This window comes from Mesitornis unicolor, unplaced genomic scaffold, assembly GCF_000695765.1.
Source record: "Mesitornis unicolor isolate BGI_N332 unplaced genomic scaffold, ASM69576v1 scaffold11019, whole genome shotgun sequence".
Taxonomy (NCBI): Eukaryota; Metazoa; Chordata; class Aves; order Mesitornithiformes; family Mesitornithidae; genus Mesitornis; species Mesitornis unicolor.
In genome coordinates this window covers 2,835-17,754 of record NW_010206554.1, presented here as the reverse complement: position 1 = coordinate 17,754, position 14,920 = coordinate 2,835, and the positions used below count along the sequence as shown (strand labels likewise).

Sequence of the window (14,920 nt, the reverse complement as noted above, 5' to 3'; positions counted from 1 at the left end):
TAGAGTTATAAAAAGTATCACCTCTCTGCTCTGAGCATGACACTCACTAGCTTCATATGATGGTCCATTCCCTGCATTTTAGAGTAAGTCAACCCCCAACCAGCTTCTCTCTACAGTTACATGCATCCAAACTCTATACTGTTTGTACTCCTCTACCACATCCTCAAACTACCTCTTTTCCAGGCTAAAGACAGCCCCAGCCTAACCAGTAGGCATTCCCCATTACATAACCTGTCACTGGGAGGCAGAAACACCACTCAACATTGAACAAGTAAAAGCCTGACAGTTCTACCTGCCAGTGGTATATTCCCACTCCCAGCAGATCTTCAGATAAATTCACCTGTAAAGCTGCAAATAAAGCTCATTTGAAGATGTGCAGAATAGTTTCTGAAAAGCTGTTTCAAAGATTATAAAAGACAACTCCTGACAATAATTTGGACCTCTGACCACACCTCAAGATTTCATTCTAGAAAAGTTGTAAGAATCTAAGGGGGTACAAGACCACATTTTTGTCTTCTGACATCATGAACTACTTTCATCAAGTACACCAAGTATTCTGTAGAAACTAAAAAAGGTTTGAGGTTGATACCTCGTATAAGAGGTTTCAGACCACCCTGTTAACATTTAGGAAAGTAATATACAACTTTAATGCAAGAATTAATTATTTAAATTGCCAGACAAAATTAACTATAAATACCATGTCTTGTGTAAGCTATAAAGCACTGAGAAAGTACCAGTTTCCAAAACGTTTAATTTGCTGATGGAAGCAAACTCAGCAGTAAGGAGGAAGTGAACCACTTATATTGCCTAGAATTAAACAGACGAATAATTTTATGACAGCTACTACTGACACCAAGATATAAACTTCATTGCCTGCAGTGACTGAGTTCAAGAAAATGAATTCATGAAATGATAGATCAGATTAAAGTGGCAAAAAATGTGTTCTACAGTGGGAAGGTCTGTATTTTAAAAAGGTGACATCTGAAAATTCCTTTTTTTTTTTTTCATTTTTTCTTCTTGAAAATCTGTTGCATATTCCAAGAAAGTCACTGAACTAGTCTGGCTAAGTGGGTTTTAAAACAGCAGGGAAGGCACAGTAATTTAGATTTTCAGTGCTATTTTAACACAATTTAGCTAGTTCTGTTTTACAAATATATTCTTACACATTTGGTATTTGCAAATAAACTACGTAACTGGCAGAGGGTATTTACATACGTGTTTAGTGATACTCTATAGCATTATTTCTGAAAATAAATCAAACATATTTTGATATGTTCATAGCTAATGCAGATACAAACAGTACCTCCTGAACCCTCCCACAGACCCTGCAGCTAAGGCTTTTGCATGTTTTAAACTAGAGAAAAGAAAACAAGCAGTACCAAGCAGTATGCTCGTACAGAACTAGCTCCTAGAACTGAATTCTCCTGATAATACTGATACCGATTTCGACAGATAGACAAGCAAATGGAAAAAGGCATAACTGTGATACACCTTCTTATGTTAACTGTTGCATTGATCTCACTGGGACTATTTGTATGAGCATGTGTATAGCTGTTTACACAACCAGTGTAAATAAGGGTTCTATAATCAGGCTTAAAGCACTTCCCAGTACTTTTGCTGAAGCACTGTTTAGAGACATGGCAGTAAACTAATGGACTCACTGAAAGCAAAAGGAAGGAATCATCAATAAAAAAAGGCAGGTTAACTATCAAACTTCAATAGCATTATTATAAATGCACCATCATTAAGTGCAATCAAGTCCACTTCAGAGATTGCTTTAGCATTGTAAAAGAATAGTTTTAAACTTCATGCACAGCAAATTATGCACTGTGCTGTTCATATGTTGAAAGCATTTTACATGATCTTAATCCGAAATATAACACTCTGTGTTGTGCCTTTCAGAGGCACAAAAGCACAAGCAACATAGAACTTCCCATCACATTCAATAGTGTTGTACCATCATAGTGCTGGGCAGTACAAACATTAACTGACTTGCATTCCTAATGAGTTACTAGAACAGATAATACAGTAGCTAGGCCAGCCACGGCAAACAAAACATATATAATCCAGCATAAAGTTAGAGTTTACTAGCTAACATCTGAACTGGCATATTAGAGAAAAATTTGCTGATATCTTTGTATACTTCTAAAAAATTTTATTCCCATTCAGACTTTTTGCATAAAATTCCCAAACTCTGCAGTGTCACTACATGCAGTGTTAGATTTTATCAGCTACCATACCTGTCTCTTTGCATTTAAGAATTCTGCCAGTAGAACATGCTAGTACTCAAGTTTTCTTTAAATAAAATTTTTTTTTTGCATTTTTGTACTGAAGAACAGTAATTTTCTGTCCCTCTTAAGCTACAGTTTTTCACATTGTTTCATACTCCTCTTTAAGCTTCACTCCAGAGTGTTCACAACACTCAGCTGTCTCTTACAAACCAAGCTGTATATTTAAAAAAAAAAAAATCCTTCAGAATTGAATATAGCTTTATGGGAAAGTTTGCAAAAGACCTTCCAAGACATTTGTAAAAACAAACATACTAAACAAAAAACCTAAACAAATAAACAAAAAAACCAAAATAACATTCAAATCTTGTGTATCACACTATCTTTTATATTAGACTGACACCTCATGGAACTCAAAATCATACATATAGAAATGCTATTGGAACTGTAACTACACAGCATAACATAGGATTTCTTTTGACAAAGACATCCCCAAAACATCAAAATAAACCATTATCAGCTTGATTGAAACACCTTTTTTCTAAAGTCAGATATATTAAAGAGGAGTGGATCTGGTTAAGGATAACTAGGCTGGTAGCAGCATGGCATAGTTTTGATAACCTTCTTCTTCCACCTAGTGGCAAGCAGCATAAAAAACAAGGTCTTCGGGTGTGCACTTCTAAGGTGTTTTCAACCAACTCTGTAAAGATTCACTGATATCATAAGGAGGGCTGAGTCATGCAGAATTCTAGTTTTTATGTTCAAGTTGACCAGTAATAAATATACTACCACAGGGAGCTTAGAAATGCACTTAAAAGATAAAACTGTTAAAACAAGCCAAAGTTCTCTTTACAGGTATATTTTTCATTCATGAAACTCTATTTTTATTTTCTGTGTTATTCAGTCTGATCATCACAAAAGTAAGAGGCTCCAAATATCCAACTCTGCATTTTGCCTCAACTGCTCAATTATTTACTAAGAAGATTTGGGGGGGGGGGGGAACAACCACCAAAACCAAAAGAAAAAAAAAACACCAAAAAACCCACACACACACAAAAACTACACACAAAAAAAACCCAAAACAAAACTTTAAAAATTACAGCAAAACTACTCAGCGCTTCATTAAATATAGTAAATCAAATACCACAATAGTATAAATTATCTAAGACAGATAATCCTATTGCCCTACAGCCAGGGCCGTTGTAGCAGAACATAAGAACTAATTAAGAGTTTCTGCCACAGTGGAAGAAACACACTTATTAGTATTGAGCATTACATAATCAATAGAAATGTATCCATTACCCCAGCTGGGGTTTTAGGAAAGAGCAGTGTTTTCAAGCTCACATTCTGTTTCTTTTTAGGATCAACATTCCCACAGCAGAATGCACTAAATTAGAAAATGGATTAAACCAGAATTGTATTTGCAGAGGTCATGAAAAGTTGATGTACGTGCTCGAGTTTTCATCTAACCTTGGCATTAAACTCGGTGAAACTCCCTTCCTTATCCCTTGTGCAGGATCTTCTTCTGAAAAGGACAGGAACACAAGGATTATTTCGCCAAGTTAAAAAAAAAAAGTAGTTCTGAAAACACACTTGGATGTTCACCATGTCTGGTAACTGTTAACAGCAGGACTAATAAAACATAGCTGCTCATACATTTGTATTTTATATACACACTGTCTCATAAGCTTCTTGCCTCAAGAGAACACTCGGGCATAGGCCTATGAAATCTAGGATCACCTCTGTGACAGCAGCTCATCCCTCCCACACATTTCCTATTTTTCTCATCAAAGTCTGTATGCACTACAAATGAGTTAATCATACACCACCCGCTTCAATATTGGGCACTACGCTACAGGATAAGGACTAAGAGATGATCTTTTCCTCAATTTGGGGTCCTACAGTGAGGAACTGCCACCAGCTGTTCATGTCCACACATTTTGACAGAATCCAGTATCTTTTAAGGCCATCTGGTTCAGCTGAAATTGGCTAATGGTTTTTAAAATTATTGTGGTAGGGAAGTAGAAGAGGTGAAGACAACATTGCCAGAAAAGCAAGATGGTAGAGTAATAACCCAAAAGTCTCATTTCCTTAGGAAACCAGGCCAAATACAGTAAAATAATTAAAAATTGCTACAACATTAAGTGTGTCATGTTAAAATGTCATCTAAAAACTTTGCAGAGCTTAAAAAGAAAAAAAAAAATCAAATACTGTGCACCCCACAATGGGTATTCCCCCATTTCCACAGTAACAAAATTCCTGCATTGTAGACCATTATGGGATACAACCAAAGAGAAATGGATTTGTGGATAGTGTGCTTGTACGATCTATGCTTTCTATCATGTAGCTCTGCATTTTATCAAATTGATATCCTACATAAGGTATATCTAGTGTGACGATTTAGAGAGTTTATCTGTACCTACCATATTACTGATACAAGTCTGACGTACAAAAAAAACCGCACAATGCAGAATGCCTATATATACCTATGTACATGCATATATACATTGAGCTAGACTGGACTGAATCACATTCTTCATATACCATGATTAACACTTAATGAACACGTACTTAAATGGAACTCATGCAGAACAGAGCTTGTTTTGTCTTTTCTTCATGTTTGCACGCCATCAAAAATAGAGACAATTCAGTAAAGACAGGCAACAACTGGAGTCCACAGGGAAAAATGAAGCCTGGTTAAGAAGAAGATCAAATAAAGCAAGCTATGAACTAGCTAGTCATGTCAATGAACACTGATACCCATCCTGTGAAGTCCTGGGATCCATGATGCTTGCAAGCACTGTATTGCCCATTGATGGGCCACGAATGAGCTACTTATAGGCCAAGACACTGTGCTTCCATCTATCATATGCCTTATGTAGAGACTACCCCTCACAGTAAGTTTCTACCAAGAGATTAATTTAACTTTAAACCTTTAGAAACAAGCTAGTGCACAGGTTTCCAACCTTCTGCTGATGGGCAGCACATACACTTCAAAAAGACTCTTAACGTTCAAAAATATACAAGTGAACCATCTGACAGCAGTATGGAGCAGCATGTGCCTTGAATAATGTCTACATTATAATTCCCATTTTCAGAAGCATCTAGCCTTACATTTTATACTGCAGAGACAATTATTTTACTTTAAATTACTTATTTAGGAAGAGTAATCCATTTCCCTCAAAATTTATAATTTGCATCAGAAGTCAAATCTGAAATAGTCAGTTTGAAGTGGGTATGAGTATCAGATAAAGTCTCTGAATAAATAATTTGATTTACTATCCCTGACACACAAAACATCGTTCACCACATGAAAACAATCTTCGTGAAAAAAACAGTAAACTCATTCTAAACCTTTGCACACACTTTTCTGACAAACTGTTTAAAATGAAGTCTAAAAGTATAGTGAAGTGGTTTTTGCTTTTGACTGAAATTTAAAAAGCAGCTTTGAGATATCTAAACAAAAATTTTAATCAACATTTATTGGATTATTCAAACTGATGTAATTCTTTAGAAAACTGTATATGGATTGAAGGTAGAAAAGAAACCAAACAATTAAATGTACAATACTTATAATTTTCAACAGATGGCACTTTATAGCAAGGAATCTATAGTGCCTAATTAAAAGGAGAGCAAAATACAACTGGATGGCTCAGTGCACTGACATGTCAAAGTGTGCATCTGAAAAAGCCTAATATCCTTAAATTTGAAAGTATAGTTATGTAAAACTGAAAATATGAAGAGGCAATCTAAAGCCAAACAAAAAACATCCCACCTCATAATAATCACACCAAGATGTTCTTCACAAAAGACAGGATATTCCTATTTTCTTTTCTTCTCAGGCAGAATTTACAGGTAAAGTATAAATTTAAAGATAGCACAGAAAATACAACCATCAGACTATGGTTATCACTGCATAAAGGCTCAGAAAAGAACAGAGAATCCTTTTAGTAATACGACAGGAGTGCAGTCTTGTGCAAACTTTACATGCATTTTGACATCTAAAACTATACACAAGCTTCTTAGAATCATTTATGAGCTAAACAAACAAGAAAGGCCTGGGAGTACTGCTGTCTCGGAGTTACAGCTTAGATTACACTTCTAAGTTGTCCCTCAGTATTATCTAACTGGAAGGTGCTTAGTAATGAGAGTCATACAAGGCAAACAGAGAATGACAATATTTAAAGAAACCCAAGGGGAGCTAACAGTTATCTTCAATTACTAATGGGTAGATATAGAGAAAAAATTCATTCTTCTTAGAGATGCACAGAGAAAGGACAAAAGGCAATGGACACAAGTTGCAGCATGGGAAATGTCAATTAGGTAAGTTTTTGTAACAGAAGTAGTTGAGCACTGAAATGGGCTATACAGAGCATTTGGAGCTTTACCTTTAGAGTTGTTCAAAACTCAACAAGGCCCTGAGCAAACTCATCTAGCTTCAACAACAGCCCTGCTTTGAGGGCTATTAAACTACAAGAACACCAATCCCTACACTATGAAGGCATAGGAAAGGGGCAGGCTAGTGTTATGCCTTCATAGCATTCTTGCAATGCAAGTACTGCACCACAAAATGCTATGATAGCTACATTCTTTCTGTTCTTGAGGAAGGCATTCTTTCTCCTGATTGCAATGAAAAAAATTAGGCACATAATCTCATTCAACAGCCAAGAAACAAGCAAGCAGATGTAAAAATACAGCAGAAAAGCAGCAAGATTCCTGAAAGATTCCAAGCCAGATATTGACCTTGTCAGGTTTGGAGCTCTCATGAAAACACAGCTGTAATTTTAGCACATTTTTTCCCCTTCATTGGCAGGAACAGATTCAGCTCTCTTGCACAGATTAAAAAGTCCATACACAGATTAACAGAAACACAAGCCATTGCATACTTCAGACATTCAGAATGAAGTGGCCCAGATACTTTACAGTTTATTTTAAGACTGATCGATGCTTTTGATGTCAAGTTTCACTAATCTGATATTTACAAACTTTGCTCAAAACAAATAAGTTGTTTTCATATGGCTTCATCCAACCTTAATGCTACACAAATGTATGCCTCAATCCATTTAATTGGAGAGAGACTTCCATATATCTGATTCAGGCTGCTTCCAATCTTCTCCCATTAGTCCTTTCAGGTTCAGTTCTTTGAAATATTCCAGGCAATGACTGCAAAGAGGAGAAAAACAACAAAGTTCTAAGTCTTGTAGTTTGTGTATTAATAAAAGGTAGTATCCTCAAGAGGTTTAATTCATCTTTATTTTCATGTTTTCTTGGACAGGAATGTAATGATCATTCCATGTGTTCATCTTCCAAAACCTGAGTTTATACATAAGAACACTACGGTCTTTCTGAAAATCTTGTACTGAAAAACACAGGGCAAAACCCTTAGCTATGAACAAGTACCACACAGCATGAAGTAAAGTTAACAGAGCACTCACCTTTTAAACTCCCTCAACTTATGAACTGCAGTCAGAGCAAGAGCACAGTGATGTTCTGCTTTATGACTTATCTGCACTCCAGTGACGTGGATATCATTTACAACACTTGACCAATCCAAAAATCGTATCACAGGGATATCTTCTTACAGAAAAGGAGGAAGGCAGGATAGGATAATGAAGGCAGACAGGACAGGATAATGAAGCTAGTAAATACAGATTTTCTGTAAGAGTAGAAGTCTCATTTTCTTTTAAATATTATGAAATCAGTTCTGGATAAGAATTACTCCTTTAGGCTACCATACAGAAACAATACAGAGAAAACACTGAGGCCAACTGATAATTAATACTTACATTAACCTAAACAGTAGACAGAACATCTGATGCTCCACTTTAAAAAGTTAAATTGAATTCTCTTATTATGAAGTAATTTGTAAGAGTGAAGATGAACTAAGAGCAATGAAAGTAGCAAGGAACAATCTCTTCATATAATTGCATCTGCTATCAATGTCCGAAACAGTAAAGGTGTTTTTTTGAAAGAGGTACTACAGAAAGAATAGAAATAATCCCTTCCTGAGAAATATTACAGGCATTCTCCAGTTTACCACAGAACAACAGAAGTATCTATTTCTTACAGAACACTGATAGAGAGACTGCACTTCAACAGAATAGTTTAAAATTTTTCAAATAAACAGTTTCAGAAGCTAAGATTTTCTTAAAGAAAGGCCAAAAAAAAGGTAATTTACCCAAAATTTACCTTAACTGGCTGATATTTTTTGTTGAGTAACAAGTTTGTATAAGAGCTATACTGGACCTCTCAAGCTAGTCCATTTATATAAAATGCCCTGAAGTAGCAGTTTTTATCAAAACTCAGCCTCAACGTCAAAGAAAATAAACAGGCCCAAAGCACAGTTTAAAAATATCAAAATATTCTAGTTTTTCTATTGATACTGGGTATCCTTTTAATATATGTTTCATGTCAGTCTGCCTTTTCAAAGGTTTCTATAATATGGAGCCATCTGTAGAGGTACGGTTGTTTAGAACAGTAGGGGAGAAGCAAAGGGATTTACTAGAAATGTATCATGTGAAATTAACACTAAATAGCATTTCAGAAGGTGCTGGAGGCAATGAGCAAGTAGAACCACCTAACTATGATTTAGCTGACAAAGGTGATAAACCAGATGCCGATTGTGTTGAATGCGTCATTTGTTATGCACCTAGGGGATAACAGAAATCAAGCACTAATTAAGAGTTATCTGCCACAGTGCTTTCTACAAAGTAGAGTGTCAGTGGATGCGGGGCTAAGCAGTATTACTAAAACATTAGTAGCATTCAGTCTTAAAATCAGATTAGCTTTCTTTAAGTATTCCAAGAATAGTGCAACTATATTACAAAATAACTAATTTCATACTTACAAATCTGGTTTCTGTCCTTCCTGTAGTTTATGTCGAGGCACAGGATGAAGTGCTTCATATATTCTCCCTTCTCCTGAGCCATGAATTGCAAATGCATTGAACTTGTTAGTGCACAGTGGAAAATAATGCCAGGGAAGATGAGCTTTACCCTCCCATTTGCTTTTCAATCTGGTCACCTCAAACTCTAAAGGAAGTTCTTCCTGTTAAAGGACGAAAAAGAAGAGGTAATTTCATCTTCCAATCAGGCAACAGGGACCTGAAACCAAATACTGGGTTTGCCAAAAAGTAATAACTTTTTTTGGGGTTGTTTTTTGTTGTGTTTTTGTTTGTTTTTGTTGGGTTTTTTGTTTTGTTTTGTTTTTTTTTTTAATAGATGGACATAGATGTCTTGAAATGTAACTGACTTAATTTTAGACCACAAATTCATTGTGTAACTTGACAGCTGACAGTTCAAACTTGTTTTAGAAAAAGAAACTACACTACTTCCTTAATTATTTATTTGGCACCAATTTCAAAACAAAACAAAACAGAATATTTTTGTCATATTTTGCTGTATTTTTTCCAAAAATGAAAAAATGCTGTGAAAGCTCATAAAAGGTTATGTGATACGTATGGTGAAGATGCCTTAAAACTACAGCAGTGTCAGAATTGGTTTGAACTGGTCAGAATTTCAGTCTGGAGATTCTGATGTTAAAGATGCACCACTCTCAGGGAGCCCAATCAAAGTTGATAATGACAAAATAAGCCACTGATCGAATCCAGCCAGCATTTAATGACATGAGAGATTGCTGATAATCTTAACATATCAATATCAAGCATTGAAAACCATTTAATCCAACTTGGACATGTTAGGAAGCTCAATATTTGGGTAACACATGAGCTCATCTCACATCTGCGATTCTCTCTTGAAACGTGAAGAAAATTATTTTTGAAAGGTATGATAATAGGCAATGAAAAATGGATTGTCTATGATGATGAATAAGAAAGGTTGTGGAGCAAGTGTGATGAAGCAGCACAAAGTACTTCAAAAGCAGATATTCACCAAGGAAGGTGATGCTGTCAAGTCTGGTGGGATTTCACAGGTATTGTGTATTTTGAATCGATTCCAAGGAACCAAACCATTAATTCAGATGTGTACTGTCACCAACTAGATAAATTAAATGATGGCATCAAAAAGAAGCATCCAGAATTGGTGAATCACTAAGGCGGTGTGTTTCTCCATGATAACGCTAGACCACATGCAAGTGTGGTCACTTGTCAAAAATTGCTGCAGCTTGGATGGGATGTGTTACCACATCCACTATATTCGCCAGACTTGGCACCATCAGACAACCATTTGTTGTGTTCTTTACAACAGTGTTCTTGTTGTGTTCAATGCCTTAAACAGTAACACCTTCACTGCTGATGAGGATATCGAATCGTTCTTGGAACTGGTTTTGGCTGAAAAAGATAAGAACTTTTTTTGAGCACGGAATCATGAAGTTGCCTGAAAGATGGCAAAAAGCAATTAAACAAGAAGGACACTATATTGTTTAATGCCGTTTTTGTTTCCCAGGAAAATTCGCCTTTCATTTACTCAGAAAAAAATGCAATTATGTTTTGGTCAACCCAATAGTTTTTCTGTTCATTATGAATGTACTTGACCACTTACTTTCCACACTTTCCTTTTGCCAGAAAGCAGCAGCAACAAGTGTTGTCCATGGCTGTCAAAAGATCAGAGCACAATTTTCTTAAAATCATGCCAATTTATCAGCATATGGTCCTGCCACAAATGTGCACGTCCCCCACACTTGAACTATTTCTGTACCCAGACTTCCTCGTACATCTCTCTTACAAGCATTACAGCTAGAAATGCAAATTAACATTTGTGACTTTTTCAGTGCTGTACTTACGGACAAAGTTCAACTTCTAAATACTGTTCAGTTCTGTCACTCAGGAAAAATGCTTCTACAACTGAAAAAAAAAAAAAACAACTCAGGTTGTCAGTATTTTACATTAACCATTTTGTAATATCCTGGCACCTTCATATCTCTCTAAAACAATTCTCTTTTCATGGTCTTTGGTCCGTGCCAGGCCAGACTTTGTTTAGCAATGTACACATTACTGACAACTTCCTAACGATTTTAACTGCCATGCCATAATTGTAGCTTCAAGAGCTTTTATTTTTAATGCCCATAACCATGAATTGCTTTATAAAGCATGGTAAGAATTTTACTTACTTTACCAACTCCAGCTTTGGAAAAATGCATTTTGATGCACCAGAAAAACAGTAGGTCTATTAACTAATGGTAGCTGCCAATGCAGTAAGAAAAGCATCAGCACATCGCTATTTCACCTAGTATGCTGGCTGTGAACAAAGCTGACCAAGATAAAGTCATCCTAGGCAATCATACTCACAGCAGGCACACCAGGTAGAGCACTGAAGTGCACAAGTCTTGTGTTTGCCAGTATCCTGAGAGCTCAGAGCACCAGAAAAAAAAAAATGAAAAGAGGAACATACATTCACAGCAGAGAATGCAGCCTATAACTAAGACTGCTAAATCTCAGAAAGCATTTAGCTCAAATGTCTTTTCCCTGTAGATGGCTGATGCTTTGGACAGGGGATCACTGTTTGAGGTATACCTGAAAGCCAGGTGTGACTGCTAACCACCTTTTAGGAACACAAAGTAGAACTATAATAGTTCTTCTCACAGCAATATTATTATTAGAAAACTTTAGTTAGAATTATAATTAGATATGATTGGTAACTTTATTTTTAAATGTTAGTATAATAATATCAAAGAGGTGCTGATATTTTTCTAATAGAGCTTTAATCAGAATCATTCAATAACCAGGAAGCAGAGAACTGCTGGAAACATTTAATTCTTGCATTATTCAAAGCAACAGGTTAAAGTGATAGTATTGGCCAGAAAGGAGAATGAAAACAGCATTACTATGAGATTATTTGCTGCTCCATTTGGGTAAAATTTAGAATCATTTTATGACCTGTTCTTTCCTTGTTTCACACCTTCCTATTCCTCAAATAGGCTTTGGAAAAGTAATTGAAATAAACATGTTTTAGCTATTGCTCTCTACTTCTTAAAGCAAGAGTAGAACCTGTCTTCAGGATTTCACTTTTATTTACCTACCACAAATACATTTTTATATATATATACATATATGTGCCACAAAATTATTTTGTTACTCAAATATGTCAAACCTCCATTATCCCACAAGTTACACCAGTAACCCAGAAACTAAGTTTGAGTGCCCATACTATTCACAGGATCAGGAAGAGTCAGCCTCATCATGCTTGAAATCAATCCAGCTCATTGTACTCCATGTCTTTATGACCACCAAGTGACAAAATATATTTTTTTCTTTTCTTAGTCATTTGTATTGTTGCACTACCATAAAACAACCACTTGTCTTACAGCCAGCAGTATTAGTGATGAAAATTAACTCATCACCTAGAAAAAAAGCATTACTCTTGATAGTTTGGGGTAGTTTACAGCTGAATATGGTATGAGGCTTATAGTTACTTAAGGAGCTGTTTAAGGCTAAGGCAGTGATTACAACTAAATTGTTTCCCAGAGTATTCAAGATATAATAGGAAGGAAAACTTTTACATTTCAGTTCTGATCTTTAAAAACAGTACCGCGACTAACAAAACTGAACTCAGTTAGATGTCATATACTCATAACCATTAGATCAGCTCAAAAAAAATAACCATCATAGACTATTAAATAAAGACCAGGTAAATTAACTAGAAGAACATCGGTGTCTACACAAATCAGATATTTCATAGAATCATAGAATAGAAGGATCATCTAGTCCAATCTCTCAAGGTAAAAGCATAGTTTAAATGAGATGAGTCAGCACCCTGTCAAGCTGACTCTTAAAACTGACCAATGTAGAGGAATTTACCACTTCCCCTGGGAGATTGTTCCAATGTCTGATTGATCTCATGGTAAAAAAATTCCTTCTGGAGTTCAATCGGAATCTCTCCAGAAGAAACTTGTGTCTATTACCCCTCATCTTTTCCATGTGACTCCGTATGAAAAGGGAGTCTCCATCTTCTTGATAGCCACCTTTTATGTATTGGTACATGATCATAAGGTCCCCCCTAAGCCTTCTCTTCCCAGCAGAAAGTTACACTTACCCTCGTAGTCCCACAGTCTACTAAAAGGTTTTCCTGGCTCTCCATGTGGTGCTGGAGGATCATTAAAGAAGGGAGCATGAACTTCCATTAGCAGTCCTGCATTGTCCGACTTCAGCCCAATTGTTACTGGCTCATGGCTCACAGGTAAACCATCCCACGTATGCTTAATTCTAAATTCCATCTTCATATACTACATTAATGAGAAAGGAAGTTTCTGTCAAAGAAGATTTCAGATTCCATTTCAGCACAAATTATACTACTTGCTTGGCCAGGAAAAAACAACTCCACACTTTCATACAAAGTCAATCATGACATCTGAAGAGTTGAAACAGTTCAGCTTCATAAAGCAACTAAACAAACAGTTACATGAATGCTTTTCATAGGTTTTTATACCTGCCTGGTTACTCTGAATAAGACATTTCAACTAAGTACCTAAATAAACACCTTCCAAAACCATCAGAAATATTTATCAAGAGAACAGATAAACAAAACAAAGTCTCCAGTAAATTACCCCAGACAATTTGGTAATGTATGAAAAAAAGATTAGAAAAATCTTCTATGAATCTGAGATGAAAGAAGATGTGAACAATTAGCTAAAGCTTTTGTTGGCAGTCACTGCAAATAAGGCGAACTAAAGGATTTCAAGGAGAACTGCAAGCACATACTGTTAAACACAGTGAATGTTTGCAGTGCAGCAAGAAGAGAGAACACTGCACTTCATCAGCTGCTGTCACTTAGAAATAAGTGTACTGTACAAAGTTTAAGAATAGCCCTGATCTATTTAAGAAGCAAAAGAATACAGGAGCCTAATTTCCAACAAGTTTATCATTCCTTATCCCTCCCATCCCATCACTACAAGAGTGATCCTTTATTTGTTCCCTTACACACCTCCTAGCCATGCAACAAGGGAACTAGCAGCACATAGCCTGACTGGGAATTATGCACATCCTGTTAAAGTTCTGTGATCAGGCAGCTGCTAGCTCCACAGCTAAGCTGTAACTACCTTTTCTTCAGCAGGAAACACTAAACTGGGTTATTTCATCTCTACCCAGATACCCAGTTTTGTGGGACTCAAAGAATGGTAAGGATAACTTACCACATTCTGCAGGTGTTATCAACAGGTGTAGTACATGAGGCAGAATGTAACCACGTGCATCACACTGCCCTAAACACCATAGCCTTGCTCTTACAACTACACATTAGCTGTGTTTGATACTCTGCTACAGTCACACCATACAGTTTCCATTCCTTGATGTTCATGCTGAAGAGCACCAGACCTTCTCTCTTTGCATTCAAGTCAGTAAAATATCTAGAATTATGTCAGGCAAATAGGTGTACCCACAACCAAGGAGATGATGATGTGAACAAAGAAGCATGACAGATTATGGAACATCTGAAGCAACAGATCTGGTAATTAGACATCTTAATTTAATAAATCCAGTAAAAAGGAAAGTAAAATATTGGACTATCACTTTTGACAAGGTTATATTTAAATAAACTGAATACTAATTAAGTTATAAAGTCAGCATTTTAACTGCATGATATACTAGACAAGCATCAGATGACGCAAGAGACCTGGGACAGCCCTAGAAACTATGAAAGACTCTGCCATCGTTAATGTTCACTCCAACTCAAGTGGCAAGTTTCTGGAAGCAAGGTGACACAAGCTGAAAGAAAACAGTCACTGTACAAAGCATGGGGAAG

General features: G+C 36.2%; 1 protein-coding gene across 1 annotated transcript; it reads right to left on the bottom strand.

Moving 5' to 3' along the window:
* Nucleotides 1–7,291: 7,291 nt before the first annotated feature.
* LOC104546418 (chromosome unknown open reading frame, human C4orf33) lies at nucleotides 7,292–13,403 on the bottom strand. The gene is made up of 5 exons (XM_010191804.1): nucleotides 13,217–13,403; nucleotides 10,968–11,028; nucleotides 10,727–10,778; nucleotides 9,076–9,275; nucleotides 7,292–7,391 (listed from the first exon to the last, which is right to left on the bottom strand). The coding sequence occupies exons 1-5, from the start codon at nucleotides 13,401–13,403 to the stop codon at nucleotides 7,292–7,294; spliced, it is 600 nt and encodes a 199-aa protein (XP_010190106.1).
* Nucleotides 13,404–14,920: the final 1,517 nt, after the last annotated feature.

Coding starts and splice junctions, on each gene's coding strand:
- LOC104546418 (XM_010191804.1), bottom strand. CDS start 13,403: ATGAAGATGGAATTTAGAATTAAGCATACGTGGGATGGTTTACCTGTG. Junction 9,276..10,726: donor GCAAAAGGAAAGTGTGGAAA/GTAAGTGGTCAA, acceptor GTCCTTTAACAG/GAAGAACTTCCTTTAGAGTT. Junction 7,392..9,075: donor GAAGGACAGAAACCAGATTT/GTAAGTATGAAA, acceptor TCCTCTTTGCAG/TCATTGCCTGGAATATTTCA.